Raw genomic sequence first — 15966 nt, forward strand, 5'->3', positions numbered from 1 at the left:
ATAGGAAACACCCCCACCCAGCTACTTCCCAGCACTATAAAGAAAAGTTTAGTTCCCGTTCTCTCTCCATCTTCTCCCTGTGAGTAACCCCATGTGGCCCGGTATGGCACGCAGTGCCTCCCATCCTCCAGGGAATTGTAATAAACTCTTTCTTCAAAGGCAGTTATTGCCATGTCTCTCCTCTTACTCTATCCGATTAAAATAAATCCTGGGTTGAAATGGTCTCTTATTCAAAATCTTCCTTTCTGGACACTCGCCATCTTTGAACACTTCAAATACATACCTACTATCACTAGTTTTAGTTGTACTGAAAGGTAAACTGAGGGACATGAAAATTTTGAAGTGTTTTTGTTTTAAAGAAAGGCAGACTGCCGCATGCAACACCTCATTTGGATGTGTCTGGAGTCTTGGAAGCCTGACTGCCCTTTATTCTCCTACAAATGGACCTTGAGAACTTGTTTGGAGGTCCTATCAGGGGAGCACACCTGCTTCTTTCTATACCCTTGACTGAAGAACTGTCCTCCTCTATCATGGAAGGTCATCCTCTTAGACCAAGTGCACACAGCTTTGGGAGGGACACACATGAACTGGTGAGGGAGAAAAGGGACATCCGCCTAGCCAGCCAGATCAGCCAAATCAACCCTGTCCGTCAATGGGAAGACAGATGTCACAGCCACATCACCCTCACATCCAATTTTTTTTTTTTTTTTTTTTTTTTTTTTTTTTAAGATTTGAGAGAGAGCACAGTCACAAGCTAGGGACAGGAGCGCAGGAGAAAGAAAATCTCCAAGCAGACTCCCCACTGAGAACAGAACCCAATGTGGGGCTTGATCCCACAACCCATGAGATCATGACCTGAATAGAAACCAAGAGTTGGACGCTTAACCCACTGAGCCACCCAGGGACCCTGTTTTGAAGGGTTTTTTTGAGCAAACATCAATGTGAATCAGGCAGCACTAAGCTGAAAATGGCTAGGGGCACCTCACCAGCAGGAGCTAAGAGAAAGGCCTTATAGCTGACAGAAGGAAAAACAAATCAAAGAAATTCTTTGATTAGCTCTAACTTGTTGCCTTATTTGAGAAGGCCTAGTTGGCTGTTTCTGATTAACTGTTCTTAAGTTTCTATTTCTTAATTTTGAGATTTTTGACGGCATCCACGCTAGCTTAGGTTTTGGTTTGCTTGCCTAGGCTGCTAAGGCATTAGAGCCACCTCAGTGGCTCCTTGGCTAATTCCTTGAGCTAAGTCCGGCACTCTCTCTTGTATGTTTGTGTGCTAGGCCATACTGGAAAGACAATGTGGAAAAGCAAAACCCCTTATGGGGTTTATACTCTAGGATTTATAGTGGTAAGTGAAGTGAGAAAGCCTAGGTTTTATTTCATTCGAATCCCTCATTTTTCTTACCAGTGTTTCACATATACTAATGTTCAATAATATGTCTGGAATAAGGGAATGATCCATTTCCCTAAAGTGTCAGAAGCCATTTTCCTCTACCTTTTATTACTGGACACTGGTTTATGGTTAAGAGACTTTAAGCAAATATATCCCACTTGATAAAATTGAAGCAGAGCATTGTTGAAGGTGATAGTGATTCAAACAGTTAAACTTTACTGAATAAATAGCCCTACTCACCAATCACAAGTTTATGAACCTCATGAAGTGGGTCCTCACCAGATGCTGAATCTAGACACCTTGATCATGGACTTTCCAGCCTGCAGAACTGTGAGAAATAAATTTCTGTTGTTTATAAGCCACTGACTTTATGGTATTTTTGTTACAGTAGCCTAAACAGATTAAGACATCACATAAGTGGAAAATGTTGGCTAAGGCTTTTAAAAGTAATGAGTTACTATCCCACCAGAAGTGTTAACCAAGTCCTAGCCATAAATCTCCAATCTACATCTCTTGCAACAAAGTACTTGGTTTATATTTTAAATATACACTATCTTATAAAGAATGACAGGAACTGTTTTTCTAGTGCCTCACTTTCTTACCTACATAGGAAAATCAGGTTATCTCTGTGAAGTAGAGGCTACTATTACACACTCAACATTCATCTGCCTATCCCCTTTTTCTCCCTGTTAGAAGGCAGAGGTGGGTCAGTAAAGTATCCTCCAAACTGAGAAGGTAGTTCGAGAATTTTTTTTTTAATTTATGTATTTATTTGAGAGACAGCGAGAGAGAGTATGTGTGCAAGCACAGGGGTGAGGGGTGGATAGAGAGAATCTCAGGTACACTCCTCTGAGCACGGAGCCCACTGCAGGGCTCTATCTCAGGACCTTGATATTACGACCTGAGCCGAAACCAAGAGTTGGATGTTTAACCAACTGAGCCACCCAGGCGCCCCAAGAAAGCACTCTGAGACCAGAAAAACAATACAAACTACCCCGTACTCTTTACACAGTCTAACTCAGGGCAACTTACAGGGAGAATTGGGCAGACAGATGATCTGGAGCACAATGCAGCTACTCTCCAGTAAGTCCAGACCTAACCCCCAGCTTCTATAGAGCAAGCAGCATGGTGGTGAGGTCATACCGTGGTTTATCTCAAGTGGTGCTACCTGTGCACTAGTTCTATCTCTACTCGTTATCTGAAGTAGAACCTTCTGTGCACCAGTCATCTCTACTAGTTATCTAAAGTGGTGCCTTCTGTGTGTCATTTTAGGGAAGATTAGAACAAGCCTTCCTGCATTCAGGTCAGGGCATGCGTTAACCTCCACAGGACCTGAAACATGTAGCCTAAAGGGGAGGTCATTGCGAAGGCATGAATAAGATGGAGGGCCAAAGATGGAATCAGTGTTGTCAGCACTCCTACACTGCCCTTAACATTTCTGCCTTTTTAATATAATTTTGTTTACCTTCCCCAGTTTGTCTTTCAGGAGACACTGGCTCCTCCTCACACCTGAGATATGAACCTCAATTGCCCTGAGTCCATCATGCGTACCTCACCACCCATGTTGGTGAAAGGCATAGACAGTTAAGGTAATTTTAATTAATAAGACATGTGAGGAAATCTGCTGAGGGGAAAACTTTTCCTTAGTCTTGAAAAGGGGCAGAACATAATGGTGTTTCCTTTTTTTGCTTATGGATATCATCTGTAATCTGAAACTAAGTCATGTTAGGACCATAAGGGAAGCCCGATTAGAAAACAGGCCAACACACTTAAAAATGGCAGAGCAAAAAGAGGGAAAGGACCTTCGTCCTTGGCAATATCGTCAAGCCATATTTGATGTATTTGGTTGGTTAACAACCAACCGTAGGGATGGCCTTATCCCCACACACAGAGCTATCTGGGATAATAAAAAGGGCTTAAACAGTATGGACATTTAGTAAGGTTTGCTATTACTGCAATTGAATGCATTCCTTCTTGGGATGCCTGGGTGGCTCAGTGGTTAAGCCTCTGCCTTTGTCTTGGGACGTGATTTCGGGATCCTGGGATCGAGTCCAGCATCAGGGAGCCTGCTTCTCCCTCTGCCTGTGTCTCTGCCTCTCTGTGTGTATCTCATAGATAAATAAAATCTTTAAAGAAAGAAAGCATTCCTTCTCTCCTTGAATAGTTCCACACCAAAGTAGTAGACTCCTCCATATGAGAAATTGAGGTCAATTGGATATAAGGATAACTGCCTAAATTTCCTTCCATATTCAAGCTGCTCTTCCTATTGAAAGGTGGAGTCTATTTCCCCTGCCCATGAGTCTAGTCCTTCTGCCAATGGCATACAATGAAAGTAATGTAGGGCCAATTCCAAACCTAGGCCTTAAGAGAACTAGCCTATTCCCTTTCTCCTTCACTCTATTGGAAGCCCTGCACCATATAAGAAACTTAGGCTAAACTCATGAATGATGAGACTACATGGAGAGAGGCTCTACAGAGGAGAATCAAGTAACTCCAGCAAAAAGGCAGCTTCAAGACCACAGCAACGTGAGTGAAGCTTTCTTGGACCTTCCAGTCCTAGTTAAGCCATGCTAGTGGACACCTCAGAGAGCATGAGCTAGCCATCTCTGCTAAGCCCTGCCTGAATTATTGACCACAAAATTGTGAACGATAAAACACCTATTTTATTTATGCCACAACAGATAACTGAAACATACAGTAATATTACTTGTTCTCTTGATTTGTAAAATTACCAGTTAGTTCAAAAAGATTAATCACTAAAGATTAATTAGTTAACTAAAGATTTAATCACTCTGAGACCTAATTATTTTTCCCCTAAATACATGTTTCTTAATGGTCTTAGCTTACAAAGGATAATGTTTCCATGTACACATTACCTTGTACTAACATTTCAAAAATAATTAAAAAGAAAATATTTATTGAGTGCCTGGGTTGCTCGGTTCTTAAGGGTCTGCTGTCTGCCTTCTGCTCAGGTCCTAATCCCAGGGTCTGGGATTCAGCCCAAGTTGGACTCCCTGCTTAGCCCAAGGGGGTGGGGGGGTGTCTAAGTCTCCCTCTCCCTCTGCTGCTCCCCCTACTTGTGCTCTGTCATGTAAATAAATAAAATCTTAAAGATAAATGTATTTATGGGACGCCTGGGGAGCTCAGTGGTTGAGTGTCTGCCTTCCCCCCAGGGCCGCATCCCGGGGTCCTGAGATGGAGTTGGCATCGGGCTCCCCGCAGGGAGCCTGCTTCTCCCTCTGCCTGTGTCTCTGCATGAATAATTTTTTTAAAGATTTATTTATTCATTCATTCATTCATTCATTCATTCATTCATTTAGACACAGAGAGAATGAGAGGCAGAGACACAGGCAGAGGGAGAAGCAGGTTCCATGCAGGGAGCCCGACGTGGGACTCCATCCAGGGTCTCCAGGATGCAGGCGGCACCAAACCGCGGCGCCACCGGGGCTGCCCTGAATAATAATTAAAAAAAAAAAAAAATCTTTAAAAATAAATAAAATAGAACAAAAAATATGTATTTGCAACAAATGAGTTGACAACCTTGCAAGTAAGAAAACCCGTCGCAAACATAAAAAGAAAAATAGTAACACCTCAATTTTTTAAAAAAATGGGAAAAGCCATTTCCTTGAAAAACCAGAAATGGTCAGTAAACACGAAAGGAAATAGCTTACCCTCAAGGTCCCTAATCTAAATGAAATGCAGGTTAAAGCCCCATGAAAGCATCATTTTTCACCCACTAAACGGCCAAAGAAAAACTCAATCACTAAGTCTTCCTGCCAGCTGGGTTTCCAGCGGGAAACGGGGCTGCCCCGCGTCAGAGTCGCCGGCACGACGGGGCCTCGAGGCCTGTCTGCAGTCGCTGCTGGACTTCGGGCTGTGTGCGCGTGCGCGGCTGGACGGGGCCTGATCCGACGCCGCTGCCGCGCGGGGCTGTCGCAGGGCTGGAAGCGCCTGCATTCGGAAGAGCAGCCGAAGTGGCGGCTGTTTTCCGTTCAGTCCGTTCACCCACGCGTTTATTTTCGTCGAAGCTACTGGAAAAGCACTACAACCACAGGGAAATCTTAATACTTTTCTGTTAGACTGCAGGTGAGCTAACAGCGCAGGTGTGCGGGAGGCGAGCGGCGGCGGCGCAGGCCGGGGTCGGAGGCAGCCGACCTGGGAGCGCGGCCCTCCCGGGCGGGGCGACCTCTCACAAGGACACGGCTCCGGCGGCCGCACGCCCCGCGGGGCTGCGCGCTGCCCGGGAGGGAAGGCGGTGGGAACGAAGGGGCCGCGGCGCTGATTGGCTGCCCGGAGCCAGGGGCGGGGCGCACGGAGGTTCCGGAGGCCGCGCGAGCGGAAGGCCGCGGGCGGGCACTTCCGGTCTTTGTGGCTCGGCGCTCCGAGTCGGCGGCTTGCTCCCCGGCCGCCCTGGGCTTCGCGGTGAGGGACGCGGGCCCCGAGCGGAGGGAGGGTGGGGAGGACGCGCGGCCGGGCGGCGGGCGCGGGCGCGGGGTGAAGGCGCCCCGCTCGCCGGGCCGGCCCATCCCGGGTTTCCGAGCGCCCGGGGGACCCAGAGGAGGCCAGCTCGAGCCCTTGCCGTCCAGCGGGAAGGGCAGTCCCTCCCCTGCTCCGCGACTTCACGGATGCTCTTGTTTAACTGGGCTGTAAAAACAGGCTGATGCGGCCGGGCTGGCTTAGTAAACCTAAGTAGTAGCCTAGTCTACATCTTCTAAACCCCTCAAGTTACTGTAGTGTTAGGACCAAATTATATTGCTCTGTCCTGCTGTTTCATGGCCCATAATACCCTCCTGTCGATACTCACCCATCCTAGAGTCAGGTCATGTGTGGTCTCGATCACAGAAATTCAATACATAATTATTTGTTGCCACATTTCACTCTAAAAAATGTTTACTTCCCCCCCGCCCCCCCCCAATATTTTGAGCTGGAGAACGGAGATTGACTTTTTTGCTGCTTTTGTGTCTCTGTGATCAAAGACAAGTTTTTGAGCACGCAGTGAGCATTTAACAAACAGTTCTTGGTTAATTCCTCTGTAGATTCATTTACTCACGAGCAGAAACCTTTGTGTTCTTAATGCCTGGCTCACAACAGAGCCCATGGTGAGTGCCTCCGTGTTTGTTGAAGAAATGCACTGAAAACTAAAATCGATCAAATGGCAGTTATTTTTTAAAAGTTTTTTTGTTTTTAATCTGAATCAACTCATGTTTAATATGAAATCTTAAAGATGTTACAACCCCCTGCAAATGTAAACATTATTTGCCATAGATAGAAGGTAACTAAAAATAAAATTTTAAAAGCCCAGCATTATGGGGCCCCTGGGTGGTTCAGTGGTTGAGCCTCTGCTTTTGGCTCAGGTCGTGATCCCGGTGTCCTGGGATCAAGTCCCACATCAGGCTCCCCGCAGGGAGCCTGCTTCTCCCTCTGCCTATGTCTCTGCCTCCCTCAGTCTCTCGTCAATAAGTAAATAAAATCTTTTTTTTTTAAAAAGCCAGCATTATTAAATCCTAGCTACGTATTGTTATCCTTGGAAGTCTGAGCCTTATAGTTATTAAAAAGAGAGTTCAGCAAGTTTTACAGACAAGTTAAAGACAGGTTTTTTTTTTCTCCTTGATACCATCAAAATTGAAAGAATTGAAAAGGAAATTTCTCATCTGATTCATGTTAATATTGCATTCTTTTGCTTTTAAAATTTCTTATAGTATTAGTGGCAGAAATTCTAAATGGGTGATACATGGGATGAGTGATCTTTAGTTTGTCACTTTATTATTATTTAGTTACAGCCTCAAACTTGTTCCCTTTCAACATATTACAGGGATGACTGACCTTTATTATAAGTTCTTAGATACTTTTTTTTCACTTGTATAAGTTAACTGTTTTTATATATTTCAGGAAAGAAGAGATTACTCCAAGAAACTCTGAAGTATAATAGCCAGTTTTAGTGAGCTTTTTGCTAAGCTGTTTAGGCCAGGATGGCTGTGGAATCCAGAGCGGTTTCAACCTTGGTCCCTCAAAATTCTCAAGATCAAGAACTAATACTAGTGAAAGTAGAAGAAAGCCTTTCCTGGGGTCAGAAATTTAAGCAGAGCGGGAGTATCAGATCCTGCCAAGAATTATTTCGCCAGCAATTCAGAAAGTTTTGCTACCAGGAGACACCTGGACCCCGGGAAGCTCTGGGCCGACTCCAGGAGCTTTGCTATCAGTGGCTCATGCCAGAGTTGCACACAAAGGAGCAGATCCTAGAACTGCTGGTGCTGGAGCAGTTTCTGAGCATCTTGCCTGAGGAACTACAGATCTGGGTTCAGCAACATAGTCCAAAAAGTGGCGAGGAAGCTGTGACCCTGTTGGAGGATTTGGAGAGGGAATTTGATGATCCAGGGCAGCAGCAGGTGGGAACAGGGAGATGTGAAATGTTGTGGGAAGAGAAATTTACAGACTAGAGCATGTGGCACTCTCATAGCAGTGGAATGAAAAATTGTACTGAATCATACCCTGAAGTGACTACTATGGCCATACCTATCTGTATCCTTAAGTAGTTCTTTTTTCCCTATTACTCATCCCCGGGAGATGTCTTCATTGACCTCTTTGCAATTTTGACTAAGCATTTTCCCTAGGAAGTTTCTCACAAAGCTAACCATATTTTACTGATTTCAGGGACCAGCAGTGCCATGGAAGGATTTGACACGTCTTGGAACATCCCAAGAGTTAACAAACATCCAACTCCAGCCTTTAAAGACACAGCTGAAACCCTGGGAACCTTGCCTTTCCCCTAAAAGTGGTAAGAAAGTAGAAACTCATCTGGGAACTGTTACCAGGCCCCTGGTTTTGAGGATACAGAATTAATTGCATTTTACAAACTTGCCATATGTGAGCCTCACCTGTCTTACTGTAGACCAGGGGTACCCGCTTTAGAAGCTTTGTATTCAGCAACCCTCATGAAGTGCAGTCATTCCTTTGTGTTTAAGTTTCCCTGTCATTTCTTCACTTATTCCTTGATTTTATAACTTAATAAGGTGCTAACACACATCTGGTACTGTGTGAGGCACTGGATCTCTACCTTCAAGGAATTTTTATATCTAGTTGGGGTAATAGATAAGCAAAAAGGCAGTGGCAGTATGGTAAGTTACAGAGTAAAAGTGGGCTCTAGGTACTATGGGGGCACATATACACCCCTAACACACCTAACCCAATGTTATAGATTCAAGGAGTACTTCTTGGCAGAGACACCTCAACTAAGATTTGAACTATGAGTAAGGAGAGAACCAGAGGAGGGAGGAATTGGGTCCCATCCTAAAGGGAAAAGCTTTTTTCTACTCACACTTCTGAACTGGATTGTGGGGTTTTCCTCACATTAAGCAGCACTAATTATGAGCCTGATTACCCAGAATTAGTACACACCCCACAGGTTAAAGTTTTGGCCCCACAAGCCTGCCTCCCTCCCCACCCCCCACTTCAGATGGCAATTGCATGTAACGAATCCCCCCAGGTCACCCACACTTCTGTCCAATTGACTGTAAATCTGACATTCTGAGACTACCTCCTCGGGTTTCATAATTTGCTATAATAGCTCACAGAACTCAGGGAAACACCTTGCTTATTACTCTTACCAGTTTATAAAGGACATAAGTGAACAGCCAGGTGAAGAGGTACATAGAGCAAGATCCAGAAGGGTTGAGAGCACAGGAGCTTCTGTCCCTGTGATGTTAGAGGTTCAACATTGTGGCACTTGGATGTATTCACCATCCCAGAAGTTCTCTGAAGCCCTTTGTATAAGGTTTTTATAGAAGTTTCATTACATAGACGTGGTTGGTGAAATCATTGGCCATTGGTGGTTAAATCTCCAGTCCCTCTCCCTGGAGGTCAGAAGGTGGGGTGGAAAGTTCAGCCTTCTAATCAAGTAGTTGGTTCCTTCGGCTGGACAGCCCCTACCCTTCAGGAGTTACCTCATTAGCATAAACTGAGGTACTGGTTGATAGGGGCTTATGAATAACAAAAGACACTCCTCACCTCTACCACTTATGAAATTACAAGGGCTTTAAAAGCTCTATGCCAAGAACTGAGGATGCAGGCCAAATATATATTTCCCATATTACAATATCACACAAGTAAAGGCCACAAAGTCCTGAAGGTGAGAGAATACAACTCATTCTGGGAACTTCGGGTAATTCAACTTAACTTGAATGGAGAATTCATAGGGGAGAGATGGCAAGACACAACCAGGGAGGAAAATGGGACCCAGGCTGCAAAAACTTGTAGATCGTCCTAATTAGTTTGAACAGTACAGTGGAGCACATTTGAAAGATTTTAGGTAAGAGAGTAGTTGATTGGACTTGTGTTTTAGAACTTACCTGTAGATTGGAGGATAGATCTGAGGTAGGCAGGAGTAGAGTCCCCTTAGGGACTGTTGTAATCTAAATGGCCACAGTGAATAAATCAAAATGTATTCTGAGTGATGAGGAAGATTGAAGCTGCCTTCTGTTCACCAGTATTCAAATTACATTGCAGTAGCTGGTCATGGTTAAAAGTGGAGAATTTGGGAAAGGAGTTGAGGATAATACTCAGGTTTGAGTCTTGAACAACTTGGTTAATGATGGTGCTATTCATGTAAATGGGAAAATATAAGGAAAAAATACATCTGATGATGTGTTTAGTCTGGGCTATTTTGATGCTTGTGAAGAATCCACAAGTAATCCCCCAATTAGCATTGGAGATGAGAGTCTAAAGATTAATAGAGTGTATTGGGATAGAATTGGGGTCTGGGGAGACAATATCTTATAAGTAGTGAGTGAAACCTAGAGGGAGAGAGTTTGCAGATTGAGGGTACGAGAAAGCCCAGAACAGAATCTGAAAGACCTTGTATTTGAGTGATAGGTCTTGAATCTAAGAAATCAGGCTAAGATAGGTGGAAGAGAAATGTCCAGAAGGAAGGTGTGGTCCCCAGTGAAGGTGCTGCAGAAAAGCTAAGATCCAGAAAGTATTGGATTAAGCAGCTATGAAGTTGGTGACCTTGATGAGAGTAGCGAGGGCGTGTGCAGGTAAGGCAGAAACCAGATTGCAGGCAAACGAGTACAGATAACTTTTCAAAAAGCTTTACTCTGATTGGAAGTGAGGTTGCATGAGGAAGATGTGTAGGCAAGGAGCTGGACTTGAAAAAGGTGAGAAATTTGGGCTTATTTATATGCTGAACAGGAGTCAGCAGAGAAAGAGGTTGAAAACCATAGGAAAAGAATGGTAGCCACATTAATCAGTTGAAGTTTCAGAGGAAGCAGGAAAGAATAAACTTCCAACTTTAGATGTAGGCCTATATAGTATTAGAAAGGTGGAGGGGCCAGTATGGGCAGCTAAGGAAAAGATGTATGTGGACTGTGACCTCTTGTGGATGGAACCCTCTGTTTTCTATCACATGGAGAGTGGGTATTGAAAGTGACTAGAAAAATAAAAGTCTGTTTTTGCTGTTATTTCAGATTGTGAGAACAGTGAATCAGCGACTAAGGACATTTCAGGAGAAAAATCACAAGGACTTCCCCAGGAACCTTCGTCTGGAGGAGTTAGTGAACACGAAAGCAATTTAGAGTGGCAACAAGAAAGTGCTACAGGGGAGAAATTAAGAAGATCCCCTTCCCACGGGGGCAGTTTTAGTCAAGTAATCTTCACACACAGATCTCTAGGAAAGAGAGACCATCATGAGCCTCAAAGCGGCTTGATTCTAAGTGCAAACTCTATAACTTATCAGAAAGTTGCTACAGAAGAGAGACCTTATAGATGTGATGTGTGTGGGCACAGCTTCAAACAGCATTCCTCTCTAACGCAACATCAGAGAATCCATACTGGAGAAAAGCCCTATAAATGTAACCAGTGTGGGAAGGCTTTCAGTTTGAGGTCATACCTTATTATTCATCAGAGAATTCACAGTGGTGAGAAAGCATATGAATGTAGTGAATGTGGGAAAGCCTTCAATCAGAGCTCAGCCCTCATTAGACATCGCAAAATTCATACTGGTGAGAAGGCTTGTAAATGTAACGAATGTGGCAAAGCATTCAGTCAAAGCTCCTATCTCATTATACATCAAAGAATTCACACTGGCGAGAAACCCTATGAGTGTAACGAGTGTGGGAAAACCTTTAGCCAAAGCTCAAAGCTTATTAGACACCAGCGAATTCATACGGGAGAGAGACCTTATGAGTGTAATGAATGTGGAAAAGCTTTCAGGCAGAGTTCAGAGCTGATAACCCATCAGAGAATACATAGTGGAGAGAAGCCGTATGAATGTAATGAGTGTGGAAAAGCTTTCAGTTTGAGCTCAAACCTCATCAGACACCAGAGAATTCATAGTGGAGAGGAACCTTATCAGTGTAATGAATGTGGCAAAACCTTCAAAAGGAGCTCAGCCCTTGTTCAGCATCAAAGAATCCACTCTGGGGATGAAGCTTATATCTGTAATGAATGTGGGAAGGCTTTCAGGCACAGATCAGTCCTTATGCGCCACCAGAGAGTCCACACTGTAAAATAACTGGTGAATACAATGAATGGTGTAAATATTCTGGTCAGAATTATATCTTTGTTAGTTGAAAAGGTTTACTTTGGAATGAGACTCCAGGCTGGTAAACTGCCAGGTCTGGAGTCATTCCGACTTACTGCAGCACTTCCCAATGCTACAGCAAATTGTCCCCCAAAAGCTTTTCCTGTGACGAATCAGAACAGCAAATGGAAGAATCACTGCTTCCAGCTTTTCTCTTACCATTAGGAATACTCAGGAAATAAGAAAACTGGGAATATAACATTAAAACCTCATTTTCATGAGAATGTCATAAAGAGGGTACAGCAACCCAGGCTGTCACTGCATCTAATTGTCCACATGCCAGGTTTGGTATACTGTATGAACAGTAAGAGGGTCATTTTGTCCCAGGAATACAAAAGTTTACTGACCAATTATGAACAGTGACAGGGCAGCAAGACAGATGGGGAAATGGTTTATCAATGATTTATTGAGCCCAGGGCGGCCCAGAAATGAGGAAGTGAAAATAATACAAATTAATTTATCCAACAGTTATTTTTTGTGGGCCTGTGTTGTGCCACGCACTAGGACTACAATGGGTAATAAGACTGTCTACAGTCGAATGGACAAGGCAAACTGGCAGTGGCATTATGGCATGATCAGTGCTATGTGACCTTAACGAGTACCTGACCCAGCCTTGGATCAGGGAAAGTTTCTGAGAAGAAAACGATCTGAAGGATGAATAGGAGTTAGCCAGGGGAGTAGGCAGGCAGGCCAGGGAAGAATATTCCCAGGAGAGGGAACAATAGACCAAGGAAGAATGTCTGGCACATCCTGAGAAATTTTAAAAGGCCATTTTGTGTGGAGTGTTGCTGTTGAGTTCCTTTTGAAGTGGAGTCCTGTCTGTAAGAGAAGCATGGATGTAGCCAGATCCTCTTAAGCAGTGTCTGTAGCAAAATAAGAATCAGTGGAGAAGCTTCTGTTATTAGAGAAAACCTGGAGTTCTTGGACCACAGGGTAGAGTGGAGCTTTTTCTTGGTCTGCTGTGGGCTGAGGAAAGGGTTAGTTTCCTTGCCTCTAGGCTAAGCTAGACCTTGTGCATGTTTGGAGGAGGCCCAATGGTTAGAAAGAGCCCAGCCTAGCAGTTAAGCCCCTGTTAGAGTTCTAAATCTTCCCACTAAACAGAAGGACTCCTTTGGTTCTTCAGACTATCAGAGCTGCTGTCTGCTTCCTGCTAACTCACAAAGCCCTGGGTCAGAAGCTGCTATGGCTACCACATTTGTTTCTGGGGCTGTACCCCCATAGCTCTAGTGCACTCCCTTGGCCTCAGGTGCTAAAAAATATTTGTCAGTCGCTAGGTCTGCGACTTATTCTCCAGGCACCTCACATGTGTGCAGTTTTGTCTTTTATTGGCAGTGTATCACAATCTTGTGAATTTTAGTTAAAGACTGTGCTAAAGGGAAGTGGCAACAAAAAGTAACAGTCCTGATCCATCCACAGACTATGGGAGCCAGCAGGAAAAGTATCCTTGGACTGGTGCTTCTCAGCGCAATGCAGGAAAGTATAAAGTCAGCAACAAAAAAACCTGTTACTCAAAATACCTAACAGGTCAGACAGAGTTCTAAAACTTTGCCAAAAAAAAGGAAATCTATGGGAATCTAGAATCCTGTGCTTAGGGAAAGAGTTTTCATGAGGATAAGTAGAGAATACCCTTGTTGGGGCATATGTAGATGAGCAGATACTAACCAGTAAGAATGGCAGGGAGGCTAAATCCCCATGCTTGGAGAGTGAAAAAAGAAAGGGATAGGATAACTAACATGTAAGAGCTATTCATACTCAACTCTGTATCCTCTCCCAAGGTAAAGACAAACTGAAAAGGGTAGGACAATTGATAGGTAGGAATTGATACAACATATATTACAAAAGGGAGAGATTATAGAGTTCTTAACATACCAGTACAAAACCTAAGAGGTACTTTGCTGAGGGCTTTGTATATATGTATTTGTTGTTTCTCTGAGCACATTTTGCAGATGAGGAAATGAAGGCTTAGGATCATGGCTTAGGATCTTATTAGCTAAAAAGTGGTGAGGTCAGACTTCAAAACCAGACAATAGGAAAACAACCCTTCTGTGGAGCCACTTCTCTATAGTATCTCCCCATGAAAAAGTCCCAGTAGAAAAAATTGTACTTAAGTAAGCCAATCACAAAAGAACAAATGCTAATGGGTGATAAACAGTCAGTTGCTAAAATAAAAAATGTAGGAGCACCTGGGTGGCTCAGTCAGTTAAACGTCTGCATTCAGCTCAGGTCATGATCCTCAAGTCCCAAGATGGAGCCTGGCTGCGGCTCCCTGCTCAGTGGGTCTCCTCCCTCTGCCCGTCACCCAGCTTGTTCTCTCTCTCTCTCTCTCTCTCTCTCTCAAATAAGTGAAAAATAAATGAAATCTTTAAAAAAATAATGAATAGAATAAAAAATGTATATTAAAGCGAGAGTTGAGATGGCACTTTTTCCCCTCATAAAATGAAGATTCAGGAAAATAAGGAATCCAGTGCTGCTGGTGAGCTGTGAATAGATACCATCTCTGGCAATCAATCCCAGAAGCCTTAAGCATTGCCTTTTGACTTTAAAATTCTACCTGGAAATGTATGCTTCAGAAAACATCATGAATGTATACAAAGTCTTAAAAGCTGTTAAGATGTTGATGTCAAAAGAAATGACAACATATCTTAAGTAAAAATAGAACATGTACAATATGACTCCATGTAAAAATATATTTATGCATTAAAAATCCTGGAAATATGTAATCTCAGAGTGCTACACCAGCTATCTCTGGGTGATAAAATTATAGGTGATTTAATTGTTTCCTTGTGATTCTGTGTCCTCCAAACTTTCCTACAGGAAATACCTCTAACTTCAGAGAAAAAAAGATTAAAAGGAATGAGAACCCAGGATAATCAAGAAATACTAAGGAAAATACGTGCTTTTTATATCATCTTTGTCCGTCCCAAGTCCTAAGTTACCTAACTTGTTAACTCTGACCCTAACTCTTCCTCATTGTTAATGGATAGTGGCAGACACAACCATCTCACACTAGTATACAAAAAATCTCTGCAAATCATAAGTTTCTGTGCAAATAGAAGTTAACTGCGTGAAGGCTATCTGTAATTGAGGAAAGCAATGATCTTGAAGTTGAGCCCTTGGTTCATGTTAGTGCTTTCTCATGAATTCTGCAGCCATGAGTGAGTCACCTCACAACCCTCAGTTTAAAGGAGCTGAAGTAGATGACCTTTTATAAAGCTTCAACATTCTTTGTTTATGAAAGAGCAGGCACCAAAATAAGGTAGATGTCAAAGGCAATTTTTAAAGATGTGCAATTTAGGCAGGGTCCTTAATACCACTTTCCTACCTCTTGCCTTCTCATTTCCATAGATTGCAATTAACTCTGCCCAGCTGGAGACTGGAAATTTAAGCAAATTTGACCTTGCTATATCCAAGCTCCTCTGTGAAATCCTTTGCTTCTCTTGCCCCATTATGTGAATCTAAGTATGAGGGATTGCCAATTAGATATTTCCCATACAGAAGAAACTGACCTGGAGAGCATTTCTGCAAAGAAGGGCAGACCCCAATGACACCCATCTACCCCCTACTTTCTAATGGATCAGAACCAGACATTGATACTGTCATCTGTAGCTGGTGCAAAGGATCACAAATCTAAAGGGTCTTGGGGTTTTTCTGTACATGTTTCTGTTGAGGACTTGCTGAGAGAGGAGGGGAAGTCTGTCGCAGAACCCCAGGCTCTTGCCTCTAACGCTTCCTGCTTCTAAGGTGGACACTGTATGTATGTTTAAAGAGGCTGCTTGTTCTCCTTCCCACAGTTTTTCAACCAGCTGCCCCTAAACGTTGTGACTTCACCTGCTGAACTGCAGCCCAAAGGGCTATCAGCTTCCAGACACCTTTGGACACCTTTTGAAATAAAACCAAGAACACCAATCTTCTTACTTCTTGCTCCAATCCCCCCTGCTTTCTCCCAGCATACCTCCACTTGTGTTACTATGCTCCTGAACAAATCATTTCCAGAGCAAAAC

The 15966-nt window shown here is 43.5% G+C and overlaps 1 protein-coding gene across 2 annotated transcripts; it reads left to right on the forward strand.

Moving 5' to 3' along the window:
* The first annotated feature begins 5281 nt into the window (after nt 1–5281).
* On the forward strand, nt 5282–14743 carry ZNF397 (zinc finger protein 397). 2 transcript variants are annotated; one of them, XM_077900469.1, is made up of 4 exons: nt 5282–5475; nt 7279–7775; nt 8041–8164; nt 10851–14743. In XM_077900469.1, exons 2-4 carry the CDS (start codon nt 7359–7361, stop codon nt 11894–11896), a joined length of 1587 nt encoding a protein of 528 aa, XP_077756595.1. In that variant the 5' UTR covers nt 5282–5475; nt 7279–7358; the 3' UTR covers nt 11897–14743. The 2 variants fall into 2 exon arrangements, with proteins under 2 accessions (XP_077756595.1, XP_077756594.1); XM_077900468.1 differs by lacking the exon at nt 5282–5475 and adding an exon at nt 5703–5811.
* Nucleotides 14744–15966: the final 1223 nt, after the last annotated feature.

The sequence above is a fragment of the Canis aureus genome, chromosome 6, assembly GCF_053574225.1.
Source record: "Canis aureus isolate CA01 chromosome 6, VMU_Caureus_v.1.0, whole genome shotgun sequence".
NCBI lineage: Eukaryota > Metazoa > Chordata > Mammalia > Carnivora > Canidae > Canis > Canis aureus.